This window comes from Eumetopias jubatus, unplaced genomic scaffold (assembly GCF_037043125.1).
Source record: "Eumetopias jubatus isolate StellerSeaLion01/CBP00866 unplaced genomic scaffold, mEumJub1_p1.0 scaffold_9, whole genome shotgun sequence".
In the NCBI taxonomy this organism is placed as follows: domain Eukaryota; kingdom Metazoa; phylum Chordata; class Mammalia; order Carnivora; family Otariidae; genus Eumetopias; species Eumetopias jubatus.
Genome location: NW_028274815.1, coordinates 35,936,435 through 35,960,451, shown reverse-complemented (window position 1 = coordinate 35,960,451; position 24,017 = coordinate 35,936,435). Strand labels below are relative to the sequence as shown.

At 43.3% G+C, this 24,017-nt stretch overlaps 1 protein-coding gene across 1 annotated transcript; it reads left to right on the top strand.

Moving 5' to 3' along the window:
- Positions 1 to 1,514: 1,514 nt before the first annotated feature.
- Positions 1,515 to 16,709, top strand: LOC148163521 (uncharacterized). Its single transcript, XM_088026417.1, has 5 exons — positions 1,515 to 1,552; positions 10,744 to 10,814; positions 12,047 to 12,173; positions 14,242 to 14,355; positions 14,865 to 16,709. Exons 2-5 carry the CDS (start codon positions 10,782 to 10,784, stop codon positions 15,866 to 15,868), a joined length of 1,278 nt encoding a protein of 425 aa, XP_087882543.1. The 5' UTR covers positions 1,515 to 1,552; positions 10,744 to 10,781; the 3' UTR covers positions 15,869 to 16,709.
- The last annotated feature ends 7,308 nt before the right edge of the window (positions 16,710 to 24,017 follow it).

Sequence of the window (24,017 nt, the reverse complement as noted above, 5' to 3'; positions counted from 1 at the left end):
TCAAGTCCTAATCCTGGAAGGTCCAAACCCTTACTACAGTACAAAACCATCCCCAATCTGGCCCCAAATTATGGTTGTCAGCCCCTAAATACCCCCTGACCATTCATCTTGCTAATTTTTCACACTTTTATCCCCTAGTCTATCTTTGTGGGTGCTCTTCTCTCTGCATAGATTGCACTTTGTTGTTGTTTTTTAAGATTTTATTTATTTATTTGGGGGCGGCAGAGGGAGAGAGAATCCCAGGCAGAGTCCACCCTGAGCATGGAGTCCAATTGGGGGTTCGATCTCAGAATTCTGAGATCATGACCTGAGCCCAAATCAAGAGTCCGAATCTTAACCAACTGAGCCACCCGGGCGCCCCTTCTTTCTTCTTAATAAAGTAAGTACTCTTTTTCAAGTGGATCACTTATAGGACTGTAACTGTCATAGGCCTTTTCTAACTTTCTCAGCCATAGTTAACTGCTTCCCGGTTGTACGCCCCTTGTGTCCGGGACGTGACATACAGAATATACCGCATTGTGTTGTAATACTTTTACATTCTGGTTTTTCCTTTGGACCATGGTTCGTTTGGGGCAGTAACTGTGTCTTATTTATATCTGTAACAATGCCTTGCCTATGGTAGGCATTATAGGTTTTTTGAGTGGAAGTGTAGACTTGTTCCTGAAGTCTATTATATTCTTGTAATCTCCAGTCTTCTCTGAAGCTCCAGCTCAGTGGTTCTTAGCTCTAGCAGCACATTAGAATCACCTGAAGATCTCTGTAACTCTCTTTAGAGTGGACCCCACGTATCAATTGTCCAAAGCTTTTCAGGTGATTCCGACATGCAGCCAAGGATGAGAATCCCTACGACGTCTCCAACTAGGCAGGGCCCTTCCCGCAATACCAAGGCAGGCGGACTGGTGTGCGCTCAAACTGTCGGTAATCTGCCGGCTGCCCAGTTAAACAGATGTGTATCCTGGGCTTTCCTCTTCCGGCGCAAAAATGTACACGTACCCTGCCTCAGGCCCAGCCTCATCCTAGAACCGAATTCTGCGTTTCTCCGGCCCAAATTTCAGAACCAAATCCCTGAAAGTGGGCAAGCTGAAGCAGAAAAAAAGCCTCTTCAAAGCGCCAGGAGACTCGTCGTTCTCGGTCTTTCGGTCGGTGAAAACCAAGGGTAGGGACCGGCCCCAAAGATCAGACACATTTCCTTCGGACGGCCCTTCCATCGGAGGACTGGAGGGACGTGACATCACACGTAGACAGTACTTCCAGGGTCCGGTAAGTCTCCCATACATCCACCAACGTTCCCTCACCCGGCTACAGCAACTGGAAAGCTGTGACGGACTCGCTTTAGAGCCGTCAGCTCCTTCCTTTCCCAGAAGCGTGCGCGTGCGCAGAATTTCATACGCCATATTGGAGCGCGCCGACCGCTGAGACTTCTGGGGAATGGAGTCTGTGAGAAGGCCGAACATTATTGGGAGCGCAGACGTCAGAGCCTTCGCGCAGGCGCATTACTTTCCCGACCTGACGAGGCGCCGTCTTCCTGGGTCCCGAGCACTCTGTGCCGGAGGTGAGGGCTGGGTGTTTGACTTCGAGATGCGGAGTGAGCGCAGCGGCCGAAAGAAGGGGACACTGAGAACTTGGGGGAGGTGCTGTGGGAGTAGAACGGGGTGACGCGGGCGGTGCCAGCCTGCAGAGAGACTGCAGAGAGTGTAAGTGTGTGTGTATGTGTGTGTGTACACGTCCCAGCTCGGAGAGGTGCGGACGGAAAGTTGCCCCTCGCCCCCGATGTGTGCGTGTGTTCCGTGGACTCTGGGCACTGTCAGGAGTGATCTTTCAGCATACACCCACTATATTGCCAGATCCCAACTTTCAGGTGTAAGTTTGCAGCCTTCCTCCGCCCTCGTCCTCCTTCCCATAATGTGTGTTTAATAAATATGGGTGGAATTGACATTAAATCTGTGGGGACGCCTACTCCACCCCCTCCCTCTTTCCCAGAAAACGTCTCAGATTGTCTCGGTTAGCTCCCTGTCTTGGGCCTCCATACGAGGCCCTCATTTAAGGATGGATACATCATTTTGTAGACTACATCATTGAACTTTTTTTTTTTTAATTTTAACCATGGCACTTTAACTTTTAAGCTGGTTGGAATCCATTGTTGAAACCGATGGTTATTATTTAGCTTGCTGTCAAGTTTAATTCTAGAAGTAACTACATCTCTAAGATATCTATGATTTAAAAAAGGATATTCGTGAATTGAGTCTAAGATGCAGTCCTTAAAGCTCTTGGCTTGACATATATGGTTATCCATTAAACCAATAATTAAAGCTACCTTAATGCCTAATGTGTCTGTTTCGGCTGTCACCATCATGCACAATCTTTTCTTAGTTCAGAGGAATGAATGGTAAAAGGAATGCTTTAATATCATTCTTTAGTTGCTAGGGGCCTTGATGAGGCGGAACCTTTCATGAAGGAGGTAGGATTGAGGTGAAAAAAGAAAAGGCAGGAAAGCAGCAGCAGAGCATTAGGCAGATTTGGGAGGGAGCTGATTTTAACTGGAGTGAAGTGTCAAGGAGTAGTTGGGAGATTAAGGGTGGAGAAAACTACACTGGCATGACGATACAGAGGGTCAGGACAAAACACAGGAGGCAGAGTGGATTGTATAGTTCTGATCTGAAGACTGACAGTAATAAAACTATTTGGGGACAGTAATTCTAGAGGTCATGTCCAGGACTAGAGAGAGGAAGGGACTAGTGGCAGGGAGCCAGTTAGGAATGCATAGTAATCCTGACGCAAGTTGTTACAGACCTGAATTAATGGTGTCAGTGGTAGGAAAGGATAAAAATGAATGCAGAAGAAGGGTCAGAAGGACCTGGTAACTAACTAGATTTGGGAGGAAAGAGAGCAAGGTAAAAGTTTGAATTGGGGGCATCTGGGAAAATAATAGAACATCTGACAGAAATGTCAAGCTAGGGAGAGGGGTTAATTGGGGAGTTGCATAGGAGAAGATGTTTTGAGGTGCTGGCAGAATGCCTAAATCAAAATTTGCAGTCACTTGGAAAGGCAAGCTGAGTTTGGAAGAGGTATTGGGACTAGCCTGGGAACCATCTCTGTAGAGGAGGAAAATGGAGGGCCAGGTGGATGGACTTTCTGAGCGATAGCAAGAACATTGTACAAAGACTGAGCGTTGGACAGCACCCAAGTTTCTAGGGCAAGACTGGGGAAAAGAAGCAGGAACTTGTCAGAACAATCAAAAGCAGCAGAGAAATAAAGATAAGGAGAAAACGACTATTGTAATTAGAGATGCATTGGTAATTTTCGAGCGTACAGTTTCAGGTGGTGAGGGGTGGCAAGAACAGAATAACATTCAAAAAGAGGAGATGGAATCGATAGATGTGTGTCACCAAGAAGTTTAATCATGAAAGGAAAACCCAAATGAGAACTCTTTTGCTAGAGAGAGGCCATGGGATTCGGTGAAGAAAGTTTCAGATAGACGAGGGTTGTATCTGTTTGAGGATGTGGGAAAAGAAGCTACTGGTGAGGTGGGAGATGGTGGAGAAAGAAAGACTGGGTAATGCAGGGAACAGATTCTGAGAGGCAACAGTAGTGGAAAAGGAGATAGGACACAGAGGACACTCAGGTAAAGACCCAGAAACGGAGACATTCTGTTTCATTGTCCTCACACCCCATGCTACTATGCACATAGCCGGTACTTGGACATATTTGTTGAATAGCAGGATGAATGAGTGGATGAATAGGTTGGTGTTGGGCAGTAGAAAGGAAAGCAATTTTCATCTGTTGAACAGACTGTAAGATAAATGCTTTACATTAAGTGTTCATTTACTATTAATAACTCTCTGTGAAGTAGGTGTTAAGCAACTGGAGGTCAACTTTTAGCTTAAGTAATCTGCCCAAGCCTTCCCATTAATAATTAAATGCCTGTGGAATGCTTTTTACCACACAGACTGCCTCCTTTGGAACACACTCTTGTGAGTGTTCTTCTGAAATTGAATGGTAGCCATGGAGTTTTGGAATAGCTATGGAGCAAGGATGGGACAGTAAAAGCTTTCTAGGCAAGGGCTCATTTGAAGATCTAGAATAAGAATTTGAGGTTTTTTTCTCCAGAAATACTCTGAGAACCAGTAATAGGACAAGAGAAAACAGAAGTGACTCCATGTGAATTTGGTGGATTTGGGGAGCCTTGAGTACCATTGAGCCTACTGAAGCAACCGCCAAGGTGGCGGGGGGAGTCAGCCTGGCAGGGAGCCCATGGATAATGAACACCTTGGGAATACCGACTGCTTACTTAATGGCTGGGGAGCTTTTATGCTCACCACCATTTGTAATGTGTTCAATGCTCACTTCATGAAGTCATAATCCAATAAATAAAACTTTGAAAATTGTCTTTAAGGATTTAAACATTGAGCAGTTTCAACTACAATTTCAGATGTAGTTCCACTGATTTGTTCGAAAAGTTCAGATGCTTTAGACAACATATTCAAATACTTTGATTCCAAAGTTATTACTACACTTACACTTAAACCTACTCTAAAACAGCAACAACATGTTGTAATTAATATTTTCATTATTTCTACCTTCCTAAGATTATAACATGACTTTTAGCTAATGCTAACACTTAGCATGTTATTCTATATGCTTTATATGTATTCTACTTAAGCATCACAATAACTATGAGATAGGTACTTTCATTATTCTAATTTTACAGATGGGTAAATTGAGACAGAGGTTGAGAAACTTGCCTAAGGTCATTACAGGTAGTAAGAGGCAGAGCTGGAATTTTATTTCAGGCAGTCTCTCCCGTATCTCTAAATACTAATTTACTCTCCTGTATCTCTAAATACTAATTTGGACTTCTTACTAGGGCCCAAGAGTAATGTTTTAAGACCCTCCTGAGAATGGAGGAATCTTGACAAGCAAGGGAAAGAATGCTGTCTTAACTCAGCTTGCAGGCTACTGATGATGTCTTATTTGTTTCCATTTGTGTATATATCACTCTGCCTCCTCCTAACAAGATTCAAATCCCAATCTCTCCTCAGGTCAAAATTCTTTCTTTATACTTATACTAAACATGTTTTTCCAGTAAGTTTTTTTTAAGTTTTTACCTTTTGCGTAGGTTTTAAACATTTTTGCAAACTGGTGTTCACCCTCAAGGTAATATTCTTTTAAAGTTTTGCTTGGCCAGTGTTCAATAACCCATTGTCTAGTAAATATATATTGATCTGGTCTTCTGGTGTTTTTGAAAACTTAACTGTACCTTATTAGTATCTCATAACTAATAAGATGAGATAGTGGGCTCATCTCCTAAGGGAGGAAGAATTAAGTCTGCATGGTTACTTTGCCTCTTTAGAAGAGCTCATGCTCTTTCTTCCTCTCCCCAGCACTGATTAGACCGTTTGGGGTTTGTAGTTCCTGATTCTGGGATTACTTGGTTTATCCCCATTCCCAAGATTTCTTTCTTAATGCTTATGTGAATGGACACAAGTATATAACCTAAAGATACATCTGTACTTTGTGAATAGTCATACAATTAATAGGGAAAAAAAAACAAAGTACTTATTTATATTACTAAAGGTATAAACATTGCCCTCTTTGTATTACAGCCATTTTTAAAATAAATTAATTTTTCCATTTTGAGTATGGAACTCATGGTCTTTCAAAATTCAAACTATTTCATTCAACAATAATAATTTTTATAACCTGGCCAGTGGAAGCCAGAGTCACCTGATTTTTCCTATCTAAAAAATGTGGGAACAGCTCAAACTCTAAATATTCCAAACTGTACTCATTAGCTTTCCCTCTAAACCTTCTTCTTCTCTGTTGCTCATCTCCATGAATGGTACCATTGTGCACACCGTTGTTCAGATCAGTGACCTGGAAGTCATCCTTACTTCGCCCATCACCCTCAGCCTCCACTTGCAGTCTGTTCTCTGTTCTTCTTCTTCTTCTTTTCTTTTTAAAGATGTTTTTATTTATTTGTCAGAGAGAGAGCACAAGCAGGGGGAGCTGTAGGCAGAGGAAGAAGCAGGCTCCCTGATGAGCAAGGAGCCTGATGCGGGACTCAATCCTAGGACCCTGGGATCATGATCTGAGCCCAAGGCAGATGCTTAACCCACTGAGCCACCCAGACGTCCCTGTTCTTCATGTCTTGACAGTAGTTCCCCTTCTGTCCATTTCTGCTGCCACTACTTTTGCAGTTTTCATCATTTTTCCTTATTTAATTATGAGATTCCTCACTGGTCTCCTCACCTCCATTCTTGCCCTCCTCTAGTCCCATTCTGCTCTAGCCACCCAGAATGGCATGGCTGCCTGTGTCGAAGGTCCCCAAGATCACCCCACATTCAGGGATTTGCTGGAAGGACGTGGGGCTCAGCCTACAGTTGCAGTCATGGCTAAGATTATGACCGTGATCTTGCAAGGATGTACAGCTAGGTCATATGGGGAAGAGACAGAGTCTGGAGAAACCCATATGCAGGCTTTCTTGTGCTCTCTCCCCGCCATGAGGGGTCCCACCATACACATCCTCTCCAGCAATGAAAATGCAACAACATGTGTGTGATGTTCCAGCTCACAAAAGCTCATTAGAGACTCAGAGCCCAAGTTTTTTTTATTGAGGGCTGGTTAGGTAGGCACCCTCTGCCTTACACATTCCAAAATTCTAGACCCTCTAGCAAGAAAGCAAGTGTTCAGCATAAATCACATTGTTTGCTCAAATAGTTTAGGCATAATGGACCACCCTTCTTTCTTAGGGAACCCTTCCAAAATCAAAGTTCCCAGACCCCAGCCAAGGACCAACCTGGCAAGTAGAACTTTCTAAGAATAGCTGTCTTGGATCTGCTGTAACTTTTCTGTATACCCCCATTCCTTCCTGTTATTTTTCCTGTACACCAAAGTAAATACATACTCATAAAAACAAAAATCAGGATATAAAGAATTATAAGAAATAGAATAAAACCACTTGTAATGCCACCACTCAAATTCCACTTACATTTTAGTATATATTCTTTTGGACTTTTTTCTATACATATATGCATACACAAATAAGTAATTTTAAGTACGCATTCTTCACTTAATATCTGTGAATTTGTTTAAAAAAATTTTTTAATAAAACATCACAAAGTTGAACTCTCCTGGTTATCTGTCCCAATTCCATATCCCTCCCTTCCCAGAGATAACTCACAATTTGGTACTTACTGTCCCATATAGATTTTTGTAGATATTATTTACCTGTTTTTAAGTTTGTTTGTTTTTTTTAAGATATATTTATTTGAGAGAGAGAGAAAGAGCGTGAGCTTGGTAGGGAGGAGCAGAGGGAGAGAGAGAATCTCAAGCAGACTCCCCACTTAGTGTGGAGCCTGATGCAGGGCTCAACCTCATGACCCTGAGATCATCTAAGATCATGACCTGAGCCAAAATCAAGAGTCAGAGGCTTAACCGACTGAGCCATCCTGGTGCCTTGTTTTTAAGTTTTATATAGATATTACACAATAATTCTAAAACTTTCTTATTTTTTGCTCAGTAATTTTTGTGATTTATTATTAACACAAGACTCTACTTCTTAATGTATAATGTTCCAATACACATAAGTTCACACACATAAAATAACAATTTATCCTTCTGATGAACATTTAAGTTGTTTGCAGTTTATCGCTAGTGATCTTTTCCTCAGTGATTCGTAATGCCAGCTCAGCTGTATATCAAGTTTCCCTACATGTTTGGATATGTTGGGGGATTTTTTGTTCTAGTCTATCGGTCTATTATCTGTGTGCCTATTTTTTCATGAAAATAAAAATCACATTATAGCATAGAGGTTAAAAAACTGATTGACAGACCTGGGTTCAAATTCTACCTCAGCTTCTTTTAACCTTAACTTCCCTAATCTGTTAAATAGTACCATCCTGGGATCGAGCCCCGCATCGGGCGCCCTGCTCAGCAGGGAGTCTGCTTCTCTTTCTCCCTCTGCCTCTCCCCAGCTTGTGCTCTCTCCCTCACTCTCTCCCTCAAATAAATAAAATAAAATCTTTAAAAATTAATTAATTAAATAGTACCTACCTTATTGATTTGTGAATATGGAATTAAATTATCCTGAGAAAGAGTGCTTAGTTGGGACACCCGGTTGGCTTAGTCAGTTAAGCGTCTGACTGTTGATTTCAGCTCAGGTCATGATCTAAGAGTCACGGGATCAAGCTCCATGTCAGGCTCCCTGCTCATCAGGGAGTCCACTTGTCCTTCCCCCTCTGCTCCTCCCCCTGCTTGTGTGCTTTCTCTCTCTCAAATAAATAAAATCTTTTTTTTTTTTAAGATTTTATTTATTTGACAGAGAGAGACACAGCAAGAGAGGGAACACAAGCAGGGGGAGTGGGAGAGGGAGAAGCAGGCTTCCTGCCGAGCAGGGAGCCCGAACGGGGCTTGATCCCAGGACCCTGGGAACATGACCTGAGCCGAAGGCAGACACTTAACGACTGAGCCACCCAGGCGCCCCTCAAATAAATAAAATCTTTAAAAAAAAATAAGAGTGCTTAGCACAGTGCCTGGTAAGTAGCAAATACTCAATAAATGCTAGTTATTATTAATATGATATTAAATGGTATTACAGTGTATGGATGGGCTAGATTGCAAATTATTTAATCATATCTCCTGTTTTAGAAACATAGGGTATTTCAAATTTTTCCTGTACTGTAAGGATTAAATGAGATAATACATGTAAAGTGCTTAAAAAGTTACCACATGTAGCGCTCAATAAAGGTTAGTGTTAATGATGACTAAGGATATTCTCACTTATTTCCTTAGGATAAACTCCTAGGAAAGATTTGCTGAGCCAGAATATGTGTATTCCAAGGCCCTTTATACAAATTGCAATGATCTTTCTAAAACACAAATCTGATGATAATACTTCCATGTTTAAATTCTTCAGTGATCTCCTTGCCTGTAGTCCCTCTTCCATATATGGGACCATACAAAGCTGTCCTTGATCTAGCTGGTCCCTGTCTACTTCGCCACAGCACTGCTCACAGCCTAGACCTCTGCCATTCTAAACTAGTTACAGTTGTTAATCTTGTCCATGTAAAGACCTGCCTCCTCGTTTTTGAAAAACTTGGTATTTTTCCTGCCCAGAATGTTCCACCCCCTCTCCCACATCAAAACTTCCTTTACATCACATTTCTGCCAAGGAGTCTACAGCCTCCTATGTGGGTGAGGCAAACCTCTGATGGGCTTTCATAGTTTTTTGTGGGTATCTCTTTATAGTACGGATCCATCCTATAGTGACACATTATTTGGGTTACTTGTTTGCCCTATGTTCTAAGCTATAAGCTTTTGGGGGACAAGGATAGTGTCCTAAAGTTTTTGTGTTTGGTATAAATAGTTGGTGCTGAATACATGTTGGTTGGATAGAAGGATGAGTGAATAGTAAGGATCAATACCCATATCCCCTTGACTGCAGGAGAGTAATCAGTGAGCCACCTCCTTGCCTCATCCTTCCTTGGGACCACACTTCCCGTCCCACTCATGACTCCTGGAAGTGCTTGACTTAACTGTGTTTAATTAGACTCTTGACTGTGGGAAACTGAGACCTACTCAGCTAACTCAAATAAAGGGAGTTTAGTGATAGGATTCATGCCAAGCCTAAGAAGGTTAGAGTGTTACAGCAATCCAAGAATAAATAAGACTGGTCTAAATGCAAATTGGAGCCCAGGGGTGGTACTGCATGAATTGAGGGACTTCAAAGCCAGTAAAAAACTCTTAGGTCTTTGCTCCAGTGCTTCACCACTAATGGGACCAGGCTCTTCTTCCCCACAGCCTGTGTCTAGTCTTACCAGTTCATGCCTTCCACTGACTCACGGGTTCTGCTTCCTGGTAACTTTGGCTCCCCTGATCCTCATGGCTACTTCCATCCCTTATGATATTCTTTTCAGCTCATCGCCCATCTGTTGTCCTAACATTTCTTAGTTTATATTCACCTTTTCAAGCTAGATCACATCTCAGTCTACTACCTGAGGCCTACATCAGTGTGGCTCCAGGAGTGAGACACAGCATCACGTGGAACAAAACATGGTTGCCCAATGGCTACTCCTTTAGCACAGGGCTGCAAATGGGGTATTTTTCCCTTAAAGAGGCTATGGGTGGGACGCCTGGGTGGCTCAGTCGGTTAAGCATCTGCCTTCGGCTCAGGTCATGATCCAGGGTCCTGGGATTGAGTCCCGCATCAGGCTCCTTGCTCAACAGGGAGCCTGCTTCTCCCTTTGCCTGCCACTCCTTCTGCTTGTACTCTCTCTCACTCTCTGTCTAGCAAACAAATAAATAAAAATCTTTAAAAAAAAAAAAGAGGCTATGGATATTTACTTGACATGTCTTTCCATATAGTCATTTATAAGATTTCTTAGACTTTTTATCTGGTAACATCAGGGCAATATTGAATGTGAACTTATAAATACAGTATAAGCTTCATATGTTCTTGATTCCCAGGAACAGAACTCTTCCTCTGGGATCATGGTCAAACCAGCACCCCCTTGTGTCCTGACTAGCAATATCCATGGCCTTTCATTCCAATTCTGGGTTGGGGTGGTGTTGCTCCTGGCCTTGCTTTGCTTTGCCTTCCCTTTTTGTAGGGTATTAAGAAAAAGAATAAGTATATAACTCACTGGTATTTGCAGATTTCTTGCTTTATGGGTCGGAAAACTACAAACCGTCTAAGACTGGTCTTTCTCATACCATCTTTCCCATCCCACACCTCTTCTTCATTAGGACTCTGCCCTTTTCTACAAGGAGAGCACACAGGAGGAATGGCTGCTGTGTCTCCGACTGCCAGGTGCCAGGTGAGGTGGACTTTGTGTGTCTGAAATACTCTGTGAGTCTCCAGATTGCAACCACTCTTCTTTCTCTATCCGGAAGCTTCTTCAGTCAAACCTAGCCAGGTGAATGAAGGGCTCCGGAGGGAATGCATCTTTCCCATTTGACTTGTGGTATCCATCAGTGACCTTTTCTTGCCTTGAACATGTGCCCATTAGCTTGTCACCAGGCACATGGCCACTGTGGCCTTGGCTCTGAGAGCTTTTGCCTAAAAAAATGAGGGTATAGGTCAGCTTGGATGGTTTGGGGAACAGTTCTAGTCCTGACTTCCCTTCAGTGCATCCCTCTGAGAGCAGATCCCACGAAAGTGCATCCCTCTGAGAGCGGACCCCAAGTATTCCAGGAAGTGTTGGATTAGGCTGGGGAACATGACACTTGCTGAAGAGCCCCGCAGTGAGGTGGTAAGAGTCCCGAAGAGAGATGAGTGTGGGTAGAGACATGGGGCTTGCCCCATTCCTGCCTATGGACCCAGAGTCTTGAATTCTATGCTCTGGCTTATAACTTCAGCAGGCACACTGGAGACTCATCTGGGGTTTTAGGACTGAGGGTAAAGATGCAGTCTTATACAATCACAAAGCATTAGCATGAAATGAGGGGATCCGAAGGACAACCTAATCAACACCATCATTTTAAGGATTTGTAAAAAAACCCAGATAATGGGTGGAATTCAAATAAGGTTGTAGATTATAGTATAATATCAATGATATTTTCTTGACTTTCTTTACTATACTGTGATTATATAAGAGAATATCCTTGTTTTTATAAAATTGCATAAAATATGAGTAAAGAGGCACCATGTTTGCAGGTCACTCTCAAGAAGTTGAAAAAGATAGGATAATGTGTATATACTGAGAGAGACAAAAAGATAAAGCAAATGTGGAAAATGTTAACATTTGGGGAAGCTGGGTGAAGGGTGTACATAGGCTTTCTTTGTTCTGGTCTTGCAAATTATCTGTAAGTATGAAAAAAGAGCCCCTGACATTCACAGGCTCAGCTGTGAATATAAGGATTATGACCAAGAACTTCATGCCTCAGGGAATTATGCCACTTACCCCAAGTGCTTCAAAGCCCTACTTTATCAGAACCATTTCGCTTCCCCTTCTTCCACAACCCCAGGGCTGTCACCTTTATGACTGTTTTGTCTGGTCCATATAAAGAGAAGGGTTATGAGTAAGGGACAATGTGATTGTGTTTCCAGGAATCAGTGACATTCGAGGATGTGGCCGTGATTTTCACAGATGAAGAGTGGAGGCATCTAGTCCCTATTCAGAGGGACCTCTACAAGGAGGTGATGCTGGAAAACTATAAGAGCATTGTCTCATTGGGTAAGGAGAACTTCCCGTAAGAAGTCAGACTCTGTACTGTGTTAATGGGGGGTTGAGGGGCCAATAAATGATACCTCTTCTCCCACCTGAGTTCTGAAGCACCAAGAGACAAGATGGAAGAGTAGAAGGATATGGCTTAGGTGAGCTTCTTAATCCTGAACCCCAGCATTGGACAGACTTGCTTCCTGAGCCATAGGCAGGTTGTACAACCCCAGCCTCCCTTGCTCAGCAGCCTGTCCCTACAGTACAGGGGACCCACTCTCCAAAGGGGGAAAGGGGCAAACAAAAGCAGCTGAGTTACATATGTCCTGTTCCTTCCCCAGCTCATCAGTCAGGTAACTTACTCAGCTCCATCCAGAGGACTAAGGGTGCCATCTTGTTGAGAGAAAATTTCTCCTCAGAGAAGGAGAGGAGGGAAGGGAGAAGTGTTTCCCTTTAAAAAGAGGGCAGTAGGGGTGTAGAAATACAAGGCTGTGCCTCAGAGTAGGTCACTAGAAATGAATTTGATTTTGAATATTTATCTTAAGTGTGGTCTTAGAGAGAGGCCCGCAGAAGGCACTTTGCTGTTATTAGAGACTTGTGTGACAAAAGGAAAATTAAGAATGACTGCTGACGGAGGTGCCTGACCGGCTCAGTCTGTAGAGCATGCAACTCTTGATCTTGGGGTCGTGAGTTTAAGCCCCACACTGGGTGTAGAGCTTACTTTAAAAAAAAGTAAAGAAAAGAAAGAATGCTGGTGTGAGATATTCATGAGAAGTAAAGGTTGGGCTCCTGTACATAATGACAACCTCCTAGGAGCTTCCAGAATAAGAGACTGAGAGAGTGTGCAGATTCAGAAACAGGTGTAAAATAAGCAGCAGGTGGCAGTCAAAGGAGTCACACTGCAGATTTTCTATGAGGCAGGTCAAGAATTTAAATAGGCCACATAGGAAAAACAGGATGGAATGTTCAGGGAGCATTAAGGGAGACTGCTGAGCCTTTGTCACAGACTTTGGTGGGATGAAATATTGGGGAAAATAGAATTCCTAAGATCAGAAACAGGAAGCCATAGGGAGGCAATGGATGTGGCCGATTTGTCAGCAGATGGTCAGCATTTAAGCAGATAGGTGATCCCTGGGCCCAGTAAGAAAGTGTTTCTCTTTCCCAAAATGGGGGGGCCCCAATGCAAGTTGAAGTTTAGACTTCAAGACTACTTCTAGGATAGATTCTATTTCTTTAAATAACCAAAAATGGATAGATTCACTTAGAAATTCGTCCCAAGCAAATAATAAGATCAGCAGCCCCGGGTATACAAAAATGTTCATCACATCATTGTTTGTTAATAGCAAGACAGTAAAAACAGTTCTGAATGTCTGTCAGCAGGAGATTAAATAAATTAGATTATTCCATACAATTAACATCATGTAGACATTAAAGTGGTGATGTAGATCTGTGCTAATTGAAATAAAATAATATTTTAAGTTTATTATGTGAAAAAAAAATCAAGTTTACAAGTCAGCATTATTTTATAACCCAGTTTTTAACAGAATATATCTATAGGTATCTTTCAGTTTCAAAATGAATAGAAAGAAAAAATGAATACAAAGTACAAAAGGTGATTTTTCTTTTTATTTCTACTTACCTCTAATTTTCCTACAATGAACAGGACCCACTTGTATAAATAAGAGCTTAATACCAAAGGGTAAACCAACAAACAAAATTACACGTTTTTCACTCAAGATGATCTGTTTTCATTCTTATCTTCCCTGAGCCAAGGACTGTTTCCCACCATCCTACCAGTGCTAAAGCTATGACATCCCGTTCACTTCAACGGGGAAAATAAACACATCAATTCAAATGGATTTTATCAACTTTTTGACCAAGTGCTACTTGTTCCTTTTTAGAACCTCAGTCTTGACCTCCATTCTGAGTTTCCCTCATCCTTTTGCATTACTTTGTACTCTGCATTCCTGGCGTGCACCCTCTGCCTTTCCATTTTCTCTCAGAAAGATTTGGAGGTTGGGTTTAAGCTTTGGAATAGTTATGTATTTTCATCACATACCTGGCTTGTTTCTTTCTCCCTGAGCAGGACTTCCAGTTCCTCGACCTGATGTCATTTTTCAGTTGAAGAGAGGGGATGAGCCTTGGATAGTTGATCTTCATGGATCTGAGGAGAGAGAATGTCCAGAGAATGTCTCTCTAGGTAACTGTGTATGAACAGGGCAGGGCACAGTTTTGTTTTGTGGTTGTTATTTGGGTGTGTGGGAAAGAGGCTTGGGTACCATGTTTTTCTCACATTCACATCTTCTGCTTTCGTGTTTATTCTCTGTCACCCACCGCTTTCATTTTTTTCTCCACACCTGTAAGTGTTACTCATCTTTATCCACCAAATGTTATTATTCTGTCAGATCTGTCATGTTGCCCATTCACACTTTGATATTCCTGTTGCCACCGTCCCCCCCACTTACCATATTCTCCTAATTATCCTGGCCATGCGCCCAATGGAAAGTCTTCTCTCTTCTGAGCTGTCCACTGTCAGTTCTGTTCCCTTTCCAAGTCTCAGTCTTCTCCCAGTGCAAAAAACTGTCTGTGGGAGCAAGTGGGGCGGTTACCATACACTACTGTTCCAATTTATTGTAGCATCTCTTCTTTCTGCTGTAGTAGTTCCTACCCCAGGAAAGAAACTACAACTGTATTTTCTGTCCATTCCAGACTGGGAGACTAAGCCTGAGATTCACGGTGCTTCAGAAGAAGAATCAGAAGGAACAGCGAGGGGAAAGCTTGGAGGAGAAGTTCCTGTGTGTCCTAAATTTGAAGCTCATGCACTGGAGGATGAGTCGGAAGAAGGAAAGGAGAGCCCTGCCGTCCAGACCTGCAAGAAGTCCCTTTCCCAGAAGGAAAGCTTGCAGCAAGGGTCTACCCCTCTCAAGAAAATTCTCACTAAAGAGAGAGACCAGGAATGCAGCCACTGTGGGAAGACCTTTTTTGACCACTCATCCCTTATCCGCCACCAGAGGACTCACACTGGAGAGAAGCCCTATGACTGTCACGAGTGTGGGAAGGCCTTCAGTCACAGGAGCAGTCTCAGTAGACATCTGATGTCTCACACTGGGGAGAGCCCCTACGAATGCAACGCGTGTGGGAAGGCCTTTTTCGACCGGTCATCCCTAACTGTCCATCAGCGAATTCATACTGGAGAGAAGCCCTTTAAATGCAGTGAGTGTGGGAAAGCCTTCTTTGACCGTTCATCCCTTACCCGACACCAGAGAATCCATACCGGAGAAAGCCCTTATGAATGTAATCAGTGTGGGAAAGCCTTTAGCCAGAAGAGTATTCTTACTCGACATCAGCTCATCCACACTGGCAGGAAGCCTTATGAATGTAATGAGTGTGGGAAAGCCTTCTATGGTGTCTCATCCCTGAACAGACATCAGAAAGCTCACACTGGAGAGCCGCACTATCAGTGCAGTGAGTGTGGGAAAGCTTTCTTTGACCGCTCATCCCTTACACAGCATCAGAAGATTCACACTGGAGACAAGCCATATGAGTGCACCGAATGTGGGAAAGCCTTTAGCCAGAGATGCCGGCTTACGCGACATCAGAGAGTGCATACAGGAGAGAAACCCTTTGAATGCAGTGTGTGTGGGAAAGTGTTCAGTTCTAAATCGTCCGTTATTCAACATCAACGACGTTACGCCAAACAAGGAATAGATTGAGTTGGTGAAAGCTTTAGTCAAAGGACCTCCATAGAAACTCAAGATAGGTCTTCCCCATCATAAGCAAATCCATCCTTTGAGCATTCTACCTATTCTGGCTACTAATCTCCTTTTTCATCTCTGCTACCACAGTGTGAATAAACATTCTCTACCTACCATGTTATAGAACTGACATGGGATGCCAGAAGTTAGGATGTGACTCTAAAGGGTCGACATTTTGCGGAAGTTTGTCAGACAACAGGATAAATATTAGGAGGTGATCCTCAGACACGCCTCTTGTCTGAGGCCCCAGATATCACTGCACTTTAATAACTGGAGGCTTGAACAGGAGGGAAGGCAAAATTGGAGCAGCACTGTTGTTTCCAGAACAGTTCTTTTTATTGCTGTGTCCCTTTCTCTGGGAGCTTTTTTGGGCACCAACCTTGTTCTTTGTGTCCCAGCTTTTAGGTTCCTCCTCCTCCTCCTACTACTACTAGTTAGCACTTACTGAGTGCTTATTATGGGGTAAGCACTCAGCGGAGAGTTTGGGAAAGAGTAGATTATTTGGTCCTCTCACCAACCCTGTGAAGTAGAAGTAGGTACTATTACTATCCTTGTTTTACAGGTGAGCAAACTGAAGTTTATAGGTGTTAAATAATTTGCCCAAAGTGACACAGCTAGTAAAAGGTGAAGCTAATCCTTGAATACAAGTCTACCTTCAAAGTCTGTTCTCTTAACCATTATGGTATATGGTTAGTTTAATAATTTATGTACATGTATTATCTCCTCAACTAGATTGTAAGCACTTGGAGGCGTGACTTATGTGTCTTTGCATCTCACACAGTGCCTTGCACATAATAGGTGCTCAATAAATATTTATCTGAATTAATGACTTTTCTACTTACCGAGTTCTCTCTATTTAAAACACCTCTTGGATGTCCATCCTGTGTCTGAATTTTCAGTCTACCCTACACCTTTTTCCTTTCAGGCTCCCATTACTGTGGTAGTCACTTCCTAATTTGAATTCTTCCCTCTTCACCATCAAACAGAGGTATGCTAAGCTCTGGTAACCCCCCAACTGAAGATTCATGTCTCACATAAAATCTGATGTGAGTCAGTCTGTCTTACTCCATCCTCATCATTTAGAACATGTTGCCTCTAAGGTTATCATAAAAGAGAAAACTGGAAGATATTTTAGGATATTTTTAAGGGCCATCACTTGTGTTCACATCTCATAAACCAGAACCCAGCACCAGAGGCTAGGAAAGTAAACAAGCACCTCAATATTTGGTTAACATCAAAAGCTTCTGTCACAAATTACATTTTGCACATTACTCTTAGACCAGTCTTTCTAAATGACCCCTTCCTGCTCATCATTGCCATACTCAAGACCTAAAATATCTCCCTGTTTAATGAAAGCTTCTCTGAACGTTTAAGGTCTGCCTTGATGTGATTCCACATCACTGAACTTTAAGTTCTGACTCCCTAAATTCTTCTATGCCCTGGGCCCAGCCCTATATTTTTATTTTATTAAAGGTCAGGGACTAGGCAGCTTTAACCCTAGGTATCTGCATTCCCTTCCTAGTTGCTTGATGTGAAGCCTGGAAGAGGACTTGATTCTGAAAGGCTGTCTGGAATTTAGCTTGCCTGCATGAATCCCAGTGGACCAAGATGCATTTCTCCTGAGAGGTAAAGTCAGATTCAAGAAGCTGGATTGCCAAACAGAAGGGCCCCCCCCCCAATCTACTAACAACCCTATTTGTCCACCTTTCTTAAAGCAGATGAGTGACAGGGAAGAATTCACATGTGAACTCTTGAAGCAACTTGAAGAAAAACACTTCAGAGAGTGCAGAATCTATCAGAGTGGATAATATCTGGTATTATTTAATAATGTCAAGTAGAAAATAAAAGGGACTATTGATGAACTTTTGACCAATGACTAAATCTGAGAGTTCTGAATCTTCAATTTATTCCCCTGTTAAAAGTAAATTGAGGATCAAGTATTTCCCCAAGATATTCTGCCATTGTCAGCAAGATGAGACTAGAACAAATTCAGAATACTAATGGAGTTTTGAGTATAGTGTTAAGTGAAACAGAATGGGGACATAAATAGGATAGTTTCCCTTTGTTCCCTTTTTAAATTTGGTGATCTGCAGAGCATTTTTAAAAATGTGAAGTACTCTTCCACCTCCTACTAAAAATTCTGAGGGAAGGGCCATTTTCCCTTTTAACTGATATCTTCCAAGAGGGCATACAGTACTGGAGATCTTAAATTTTGAGGGTTTTTTTTTTAAAGATTTTATTTATTTATTTGACACAGAGAGAGACAGCGAGAGCAGGAACACAAGCAGGGGGAGTGGGAGAGGGAGAAGCAGGCTTCCCGCCGAGCAGGGAGCTTGATGCAGGGCTAGATCCCAGGACCCTGAGATCATGACCTGAGCCGAAGGCAGATGCTTAACGACTGAGCCACCCAGGCACCCCCTTTTTTAAAGATTATTTATTTGAGAGAGAGAGCATGAGAGGGGAGAGGGCCAGAGGGAGAAGCAGACTCCCTGCTGAGCAGGGAGCCTGATGTGGGACTCGATCCTAGGACTCCAGGATCAGGACCTGAGCCCAATGCAGTCGCTTAACTAACTGAGCCCCCCAGGTGCCCAAATTTTGAGGTTTTAGCTTCACCAAGTGATCATTAGGAGTATCAAATCTTGGAATCAGAAATTGGTCAAATTGGAAGTATGCCATATTTTTAAAATTGAAAATGAAACTGGTGGAATTTTAATATTTCGTTCAATATTTGAATTTAATTCAAATATTTAAAAATCTCATGCAATGTTATTTCAACATGTAATCAATATAAAAATTATTGAGATACCCTACATCCTTTTTTAAAAAACTAAATCTTCAACTACTTTGTATTTAGAGCACATCTCAAATTCAGACTAGCCACATTTCAAGTGCTCAGCAGCCACCTGTGGCTAGTTGTATTGAACAGCACAGTTTTGGATAGCCATCTGGAGCTTTTAGAGGGAAAAGATAAAGGGATTATTTTGATCATTGGAGATGTTGGAGGGATGCTTGCTTCTGGCCATGTGGCAAGCTCTCTGCACCTGTAGAAGGCAGTCTTCTGCTTCCAGTAGGTTAAGTGGTGTCCAAGCCTGGGAAGCCTGTTGTTACCATCCCTCGGACACATTTTTAACAGATCTCAAAACAGCTGCTCTGATCTCTGTGTGCCTGACTCCTTTGTTCTCTCTGAGTTGAATCTTTTATTATCTCAGGTGGGGAAGAGATGTTATGTATGAACCTTTAACAACCCAACCAGGATATGGAGGAGGAAGTATCTAAGGTTGCCAGTTAGTGAAAGATAAAAGATACTTTGTGTGATCATTTCACCTTTTCTGAGCAGGATATTAGAATCCATTTATTATGATTCTGGAGGGAGGAGGATGTTCTGTTAGAATGTGCAAAGCACAAAAGGGTGCTGGCGATGGATGTGCCCAGTAGAAGCCACTAGAGCTCCCCCACCACCCCAAAATTGTCAATATAAAACATTCAGAAAAATTACAGCCATGATGATAAAGTTGGAGGACCTGGGAGTGCTTTGTCCCACCATTTCCTTTCTGATTCCTTGATTTGTCTGGTCAAAAAGCTAGATCCTGGAAGTTAACTATCTCTGATAATACAGAAAAGCTAATGAAATGGAGTCAACTGTAGCTACTTCTGTGCTTCACCTTGTTTCTACATTGGAAGGTAGCTGTAAGTTGCCCTTTGACTGATATGTAGACACTGATCTAGTTAACACATTCTTTTCTGTACCCATTAAGTTGATCCACCAATAGCAGTGTAAATTTAATTTCACCTAACACACTAGCAATTTACTTTTACTGGCCTGCCACTGAGATTTTTTTGTTTGCATTATACCATAATTTGATAAAGCAAGATTTAAATCATTAAAATAATGAAATTATTCATCATACTAATGACAGTATCTGTTAAAAAGAGAAGAAGAAAAAGCCAATAAATAGCATGTAATCAAGTTAGTCACTGCCCTGGGCACCTGAGGCTCAATCCCACTGGGACCTGTGAGTCATGTTGAATGAGCCTCGGAATTGTCTGCCCCTGACGTGGGGAGCATTTATCTACTGGCTCCCATCCCCTGTTGGTTAAGTGTTGCTGTGTGTACACCCAAGGTTTCTGTAGCCATCCCCCATGGCAAAGTCAGAGACTAACTCCAGGGAGGAAAGTGACAAGGGTGGGGTACAACTGAAGGGAGGGTTTATCTGATTATGTTTGTGCAAATGTATTTGCTGCAGCATGGCTGGGGTAAAATTTGGGCCAAGAGAAGATGAGGTAGTGTACCCAATAGAGAGTGAGCTCAATTGAATATATTGAGCTTGAGATGCTTGTGAAATATCCAGACATATGTGGAAATGTTCTGTAGGTAAGACTGAAGTTAAAAAGAGTAATCTCAGATATATGGATATCTGAAACCATATGAGTGGTGGGAAATAGCTTATCAAAGTGTAGGTAGGAAGAGACTAGGATCTAGGATAGGTCCTTGAAGAACACTGAGATTAAACGGGCATGAAGAAAGGAAGAGCCCATAAAAGGAGAGTGAATAGAAGAGGATAGGGAGGTAAGAGAACCACTAGGTGAGAGCAGGGTTACAGGAAAGACTTTCAAGAAAAAGAATAGTAAACAGTATTCAATGTTGCCAAGTGGTCAAGAAAGACAAAGCCTTAGCCTTTTCACGAAGATGGCACCAAAGGCAAAGAAGGAAAACCCTGCTCCTCCCAAAGCAGAAGCCAAAGCAAAGGCTTTGAAGGCCAAGAAAGCCGTGCTGGGGCATCCACAGTCACAAAGAAAAGATCCGCAAGTCACCTACATTCCCACAGCCCAAAACACTGTGTCTCCGAAGGCAGCCCAAATACCCTCCAAAGAGCACCCCCAGGAGAAACAAGTTTAACCACTATGCCATCATCAATTCCCCCGACTATGGAGTCAGCCATGAAGAAAATATAAGACAACAACACAGTTGTGTTCGTTGTGGATGTCAAGGCCAATAAGCACCAGATCAAACAGGCTGTGAAGAAGCTCTATGACATTGGCAGAGCCAAGGTCAACACCCTGATCAGGCCCGAAGGAGAGAAGAAAGCATGCGTCCAACTGGCTCCTGACCATGATGCTTTGGATGTTGCCAACAAAATTGGGGCCATCTAAACTGAGTCCAGCTGGCTAAATCTAAATATAAATTTTTTTCACCATGGTTGGGGGGGAGACAAAGCTTTAGCGTTCCCTCCCCCCATCCCCCATGTTTGTCGGTAACTTGGATGGTGGCGCCAAAGCCATATTGGAATGAATTTGGTTAAGGAATGAGTGGGGGGAGTGGAAGGTAGAAATAGAAAATATCCTCAGTGCTGAGTAATTTGGCTTTGAGAAGAAGGAGAGGTCAAGATTGGTAGTTGGAGGGGGAAGTAAGACTAAGCGAATACTTCTTTTAAAATGTGAGAGATGTGAACACGTATCAGGATGCCTTCAGGTACAGGGGACAGAAAATTCTTCCCCAACTTGCTTAAGCCTAAAGGGACTTTATTAACATAGATTTGCAAAGCCCCAGTGTGCTCTTTTTTATTGTTATAATTGGAGAGGCTGTAGAATGGACGTAAGGAAAGGCAAATTTTTACATCTGATTACAGGCAAGTATGGGAATTCTCTCTGATGCTTCTTCCGGTCCACCCCCATTCCGAAAGTGAGGGAGAAGATGAAGTAGCAGGTGCCTGAGGAGAGCAGAGGTTACAAATATCCTCCTGGAGAACTGGATAGAAACCTGCATAAAAACAGAGGCATCCACGGTAGGGATCCGCCTGGGGCAGGCGAACAGGGCCAGGAGACAGCTTTGGTTCTTCACCCTTCGGCTTCCCTTCATTTTTACCCCAAATGTCTCCTTCCACCTTTTGAGGAACGTATTCGTGTACCCCGTTTGGTACCTTAGGGGGCGGGGCCTCCGAAAACGGGCTGGGCCTCTGGTTTTCCGCTACTCCCGCGGCCTTCTGGGAATCGTAGTTTTCTGAGGGCACTGTGCGCAGGCGCTCTGTGGTCCTTGCTCCTTGTGGGGCCGCCGCGAGCAGGTTGGCACCCAAGGTGAGGAACAGGGGTCGGGTGTGGTGGAAGCGGCGGCCGAGGGAGGGAGGTGCCGAAGAAAGGACGGGGAAGGAAGGAGGGATGCGAGGCGCGGTGACGTGAGGCTGGACCCGAAATGGGGTGTTTCGTACTATCCCTGGCCCCCGCCCCTAGGCTGCCCTTGATCCGACCTGCGGCGGGGCAGGGGAGGAGGCGCCAGCTGCAGGACCGGCACGACTCAGGGCGACGACGTGGCAGCGAGGTGAAGCGAGATGTCGCTAGCCTGGTCCCGGAGTGTGAGATGACGTGCTCTGGGGTGCACAGAGCCGCACTCCGCAGTGCGTATTCCCCGAGTAGAATGGCGCATTCCCTCCCTTAGCCTTCTTTTCCGAAGCTCGCCCTGCGGTCCTTCCCCTGCTTACCTGTGGCAGGGGTTCAGTACACCAGGACTGAACTGACTCCGCGGAAACCAGCTGGTCCATCTTTCCCGGAAAGCACCTCCGCTCCGTGGGCCAGGTTCAGGCGTTTCAAGCTCTTACACCTGGCTCGTTGGAGCTGCCCAGTGGCGCTCCCTCTTCTGAGCGCTGCTTTCCAATGCCAGCCAGACTTTCGTGCAAAACTTGGTATTTCAGTTAGTCTGCAAATAGTTCTTGAGTACTAACTATGTGGAAGTAGCTTTCTTAGTGTGAGGGAAGCAAGATGTGGCTCCCAAGATTTACCACCTACTTGGAAAGGTACAAAGATACTTATATACTAGGTGATTGAATCAGAAATCTGAAAGTTCAAAGAAGATAAAGACCCTGACTCTTTGTTTCGTGATGTGGATCCATTTGGTTGTAGATTGGAAAAGAGTATATAGGCTTGGCTGGAAGCATCCATAGCTTATTTTAATGACACTGGTGGGCATCTTAAGATTAATATCACCTTCTGAGTTCTGTGAGGCACATTGGATGCTGTGTCCTCTATGTACCCCCAGGACTCTAAAGAGGTCTTAAGAGGAGAGGTCTGGTAGCAGAACATGAAGAATGAAACCTTAGGCGAGGAAGGTAGAAGCTTGCCTTTGCTACCTGTCTGAGTCTCTGGGTTGCAAATTACAGAAACCCAGCTCAAACTAGTATGGAGGGGTTCATTTTGAGGATACTTGGTTAGGTCACGGAGCCCCAAAGAAAAGACTACAGGTGTGTAAACCGGAACAAAACAAATTCAGGACCCTCTCTTAACCCCTTGCCCCTTCTTCTGTATGCCCTTATGTTTCATATTTCCCTGTCACTGCTGACTGGCTTTTTCTGCTCTCAGATGGCTTGACAAAATGTGACTGTCAAGGGCCCTCACGTGGAGCCTCATGAGAAGAGACTGATCTCTTTTTCTTGGTTCCACTTTCAAAATTCCATGGGAAGGACTAATTTGTTCAGATGCCAGTCAGCTTTGGCCAGGAAATGGAGTCAGTTTTTATTATTGTATGGATGTGGGTGAAGCTATTTCCTTGAAAAGAGTGAAGTGTTGGCAGAGCTCAAGAGACAGAACAATAGCTGCTGCTGGTTGCCTGTCACTCACCTTGAAGTAGAACTACTAAGAAAATTACTTTATGTAGAGTAGTAGGCCTGTCCTGGCCATAGTCCCTTTCTCTGAGAACTGCTCTTTGTGCTCCTTGGGAATGGCTGAGTGGGCAAGAGGTGGAAACATGATCTAAGGTCATTAGTCTCTCAATGGCTAACAACCGATAGGGCCTTGAGAATTCTAAGTAGGAAACAGAGACCATGGCCAGTTAATTGTGGGTGTTAGATCAGTAAGCCCAGGAGGGCTGGGAGTTAAAGAACTTATTGAACCTTATCTATACAGAGGACAATGTTCTGAGAACATTCCTCTGAGAACATTGTCTTGGGGGATGAAAAGATGCAAGACCCATTTAGCCCTTGCTGGCTTGAGAGAGTACCTTTTGTTTCAGCACCATTCTCATTTGTGGTCGCCTCTATGCACGTGTCAGATGGCCTGCATACACAGAAATTATAAATATAATCTTGCTATTGGCCATTCTAAATATCCAAGATGGCATATA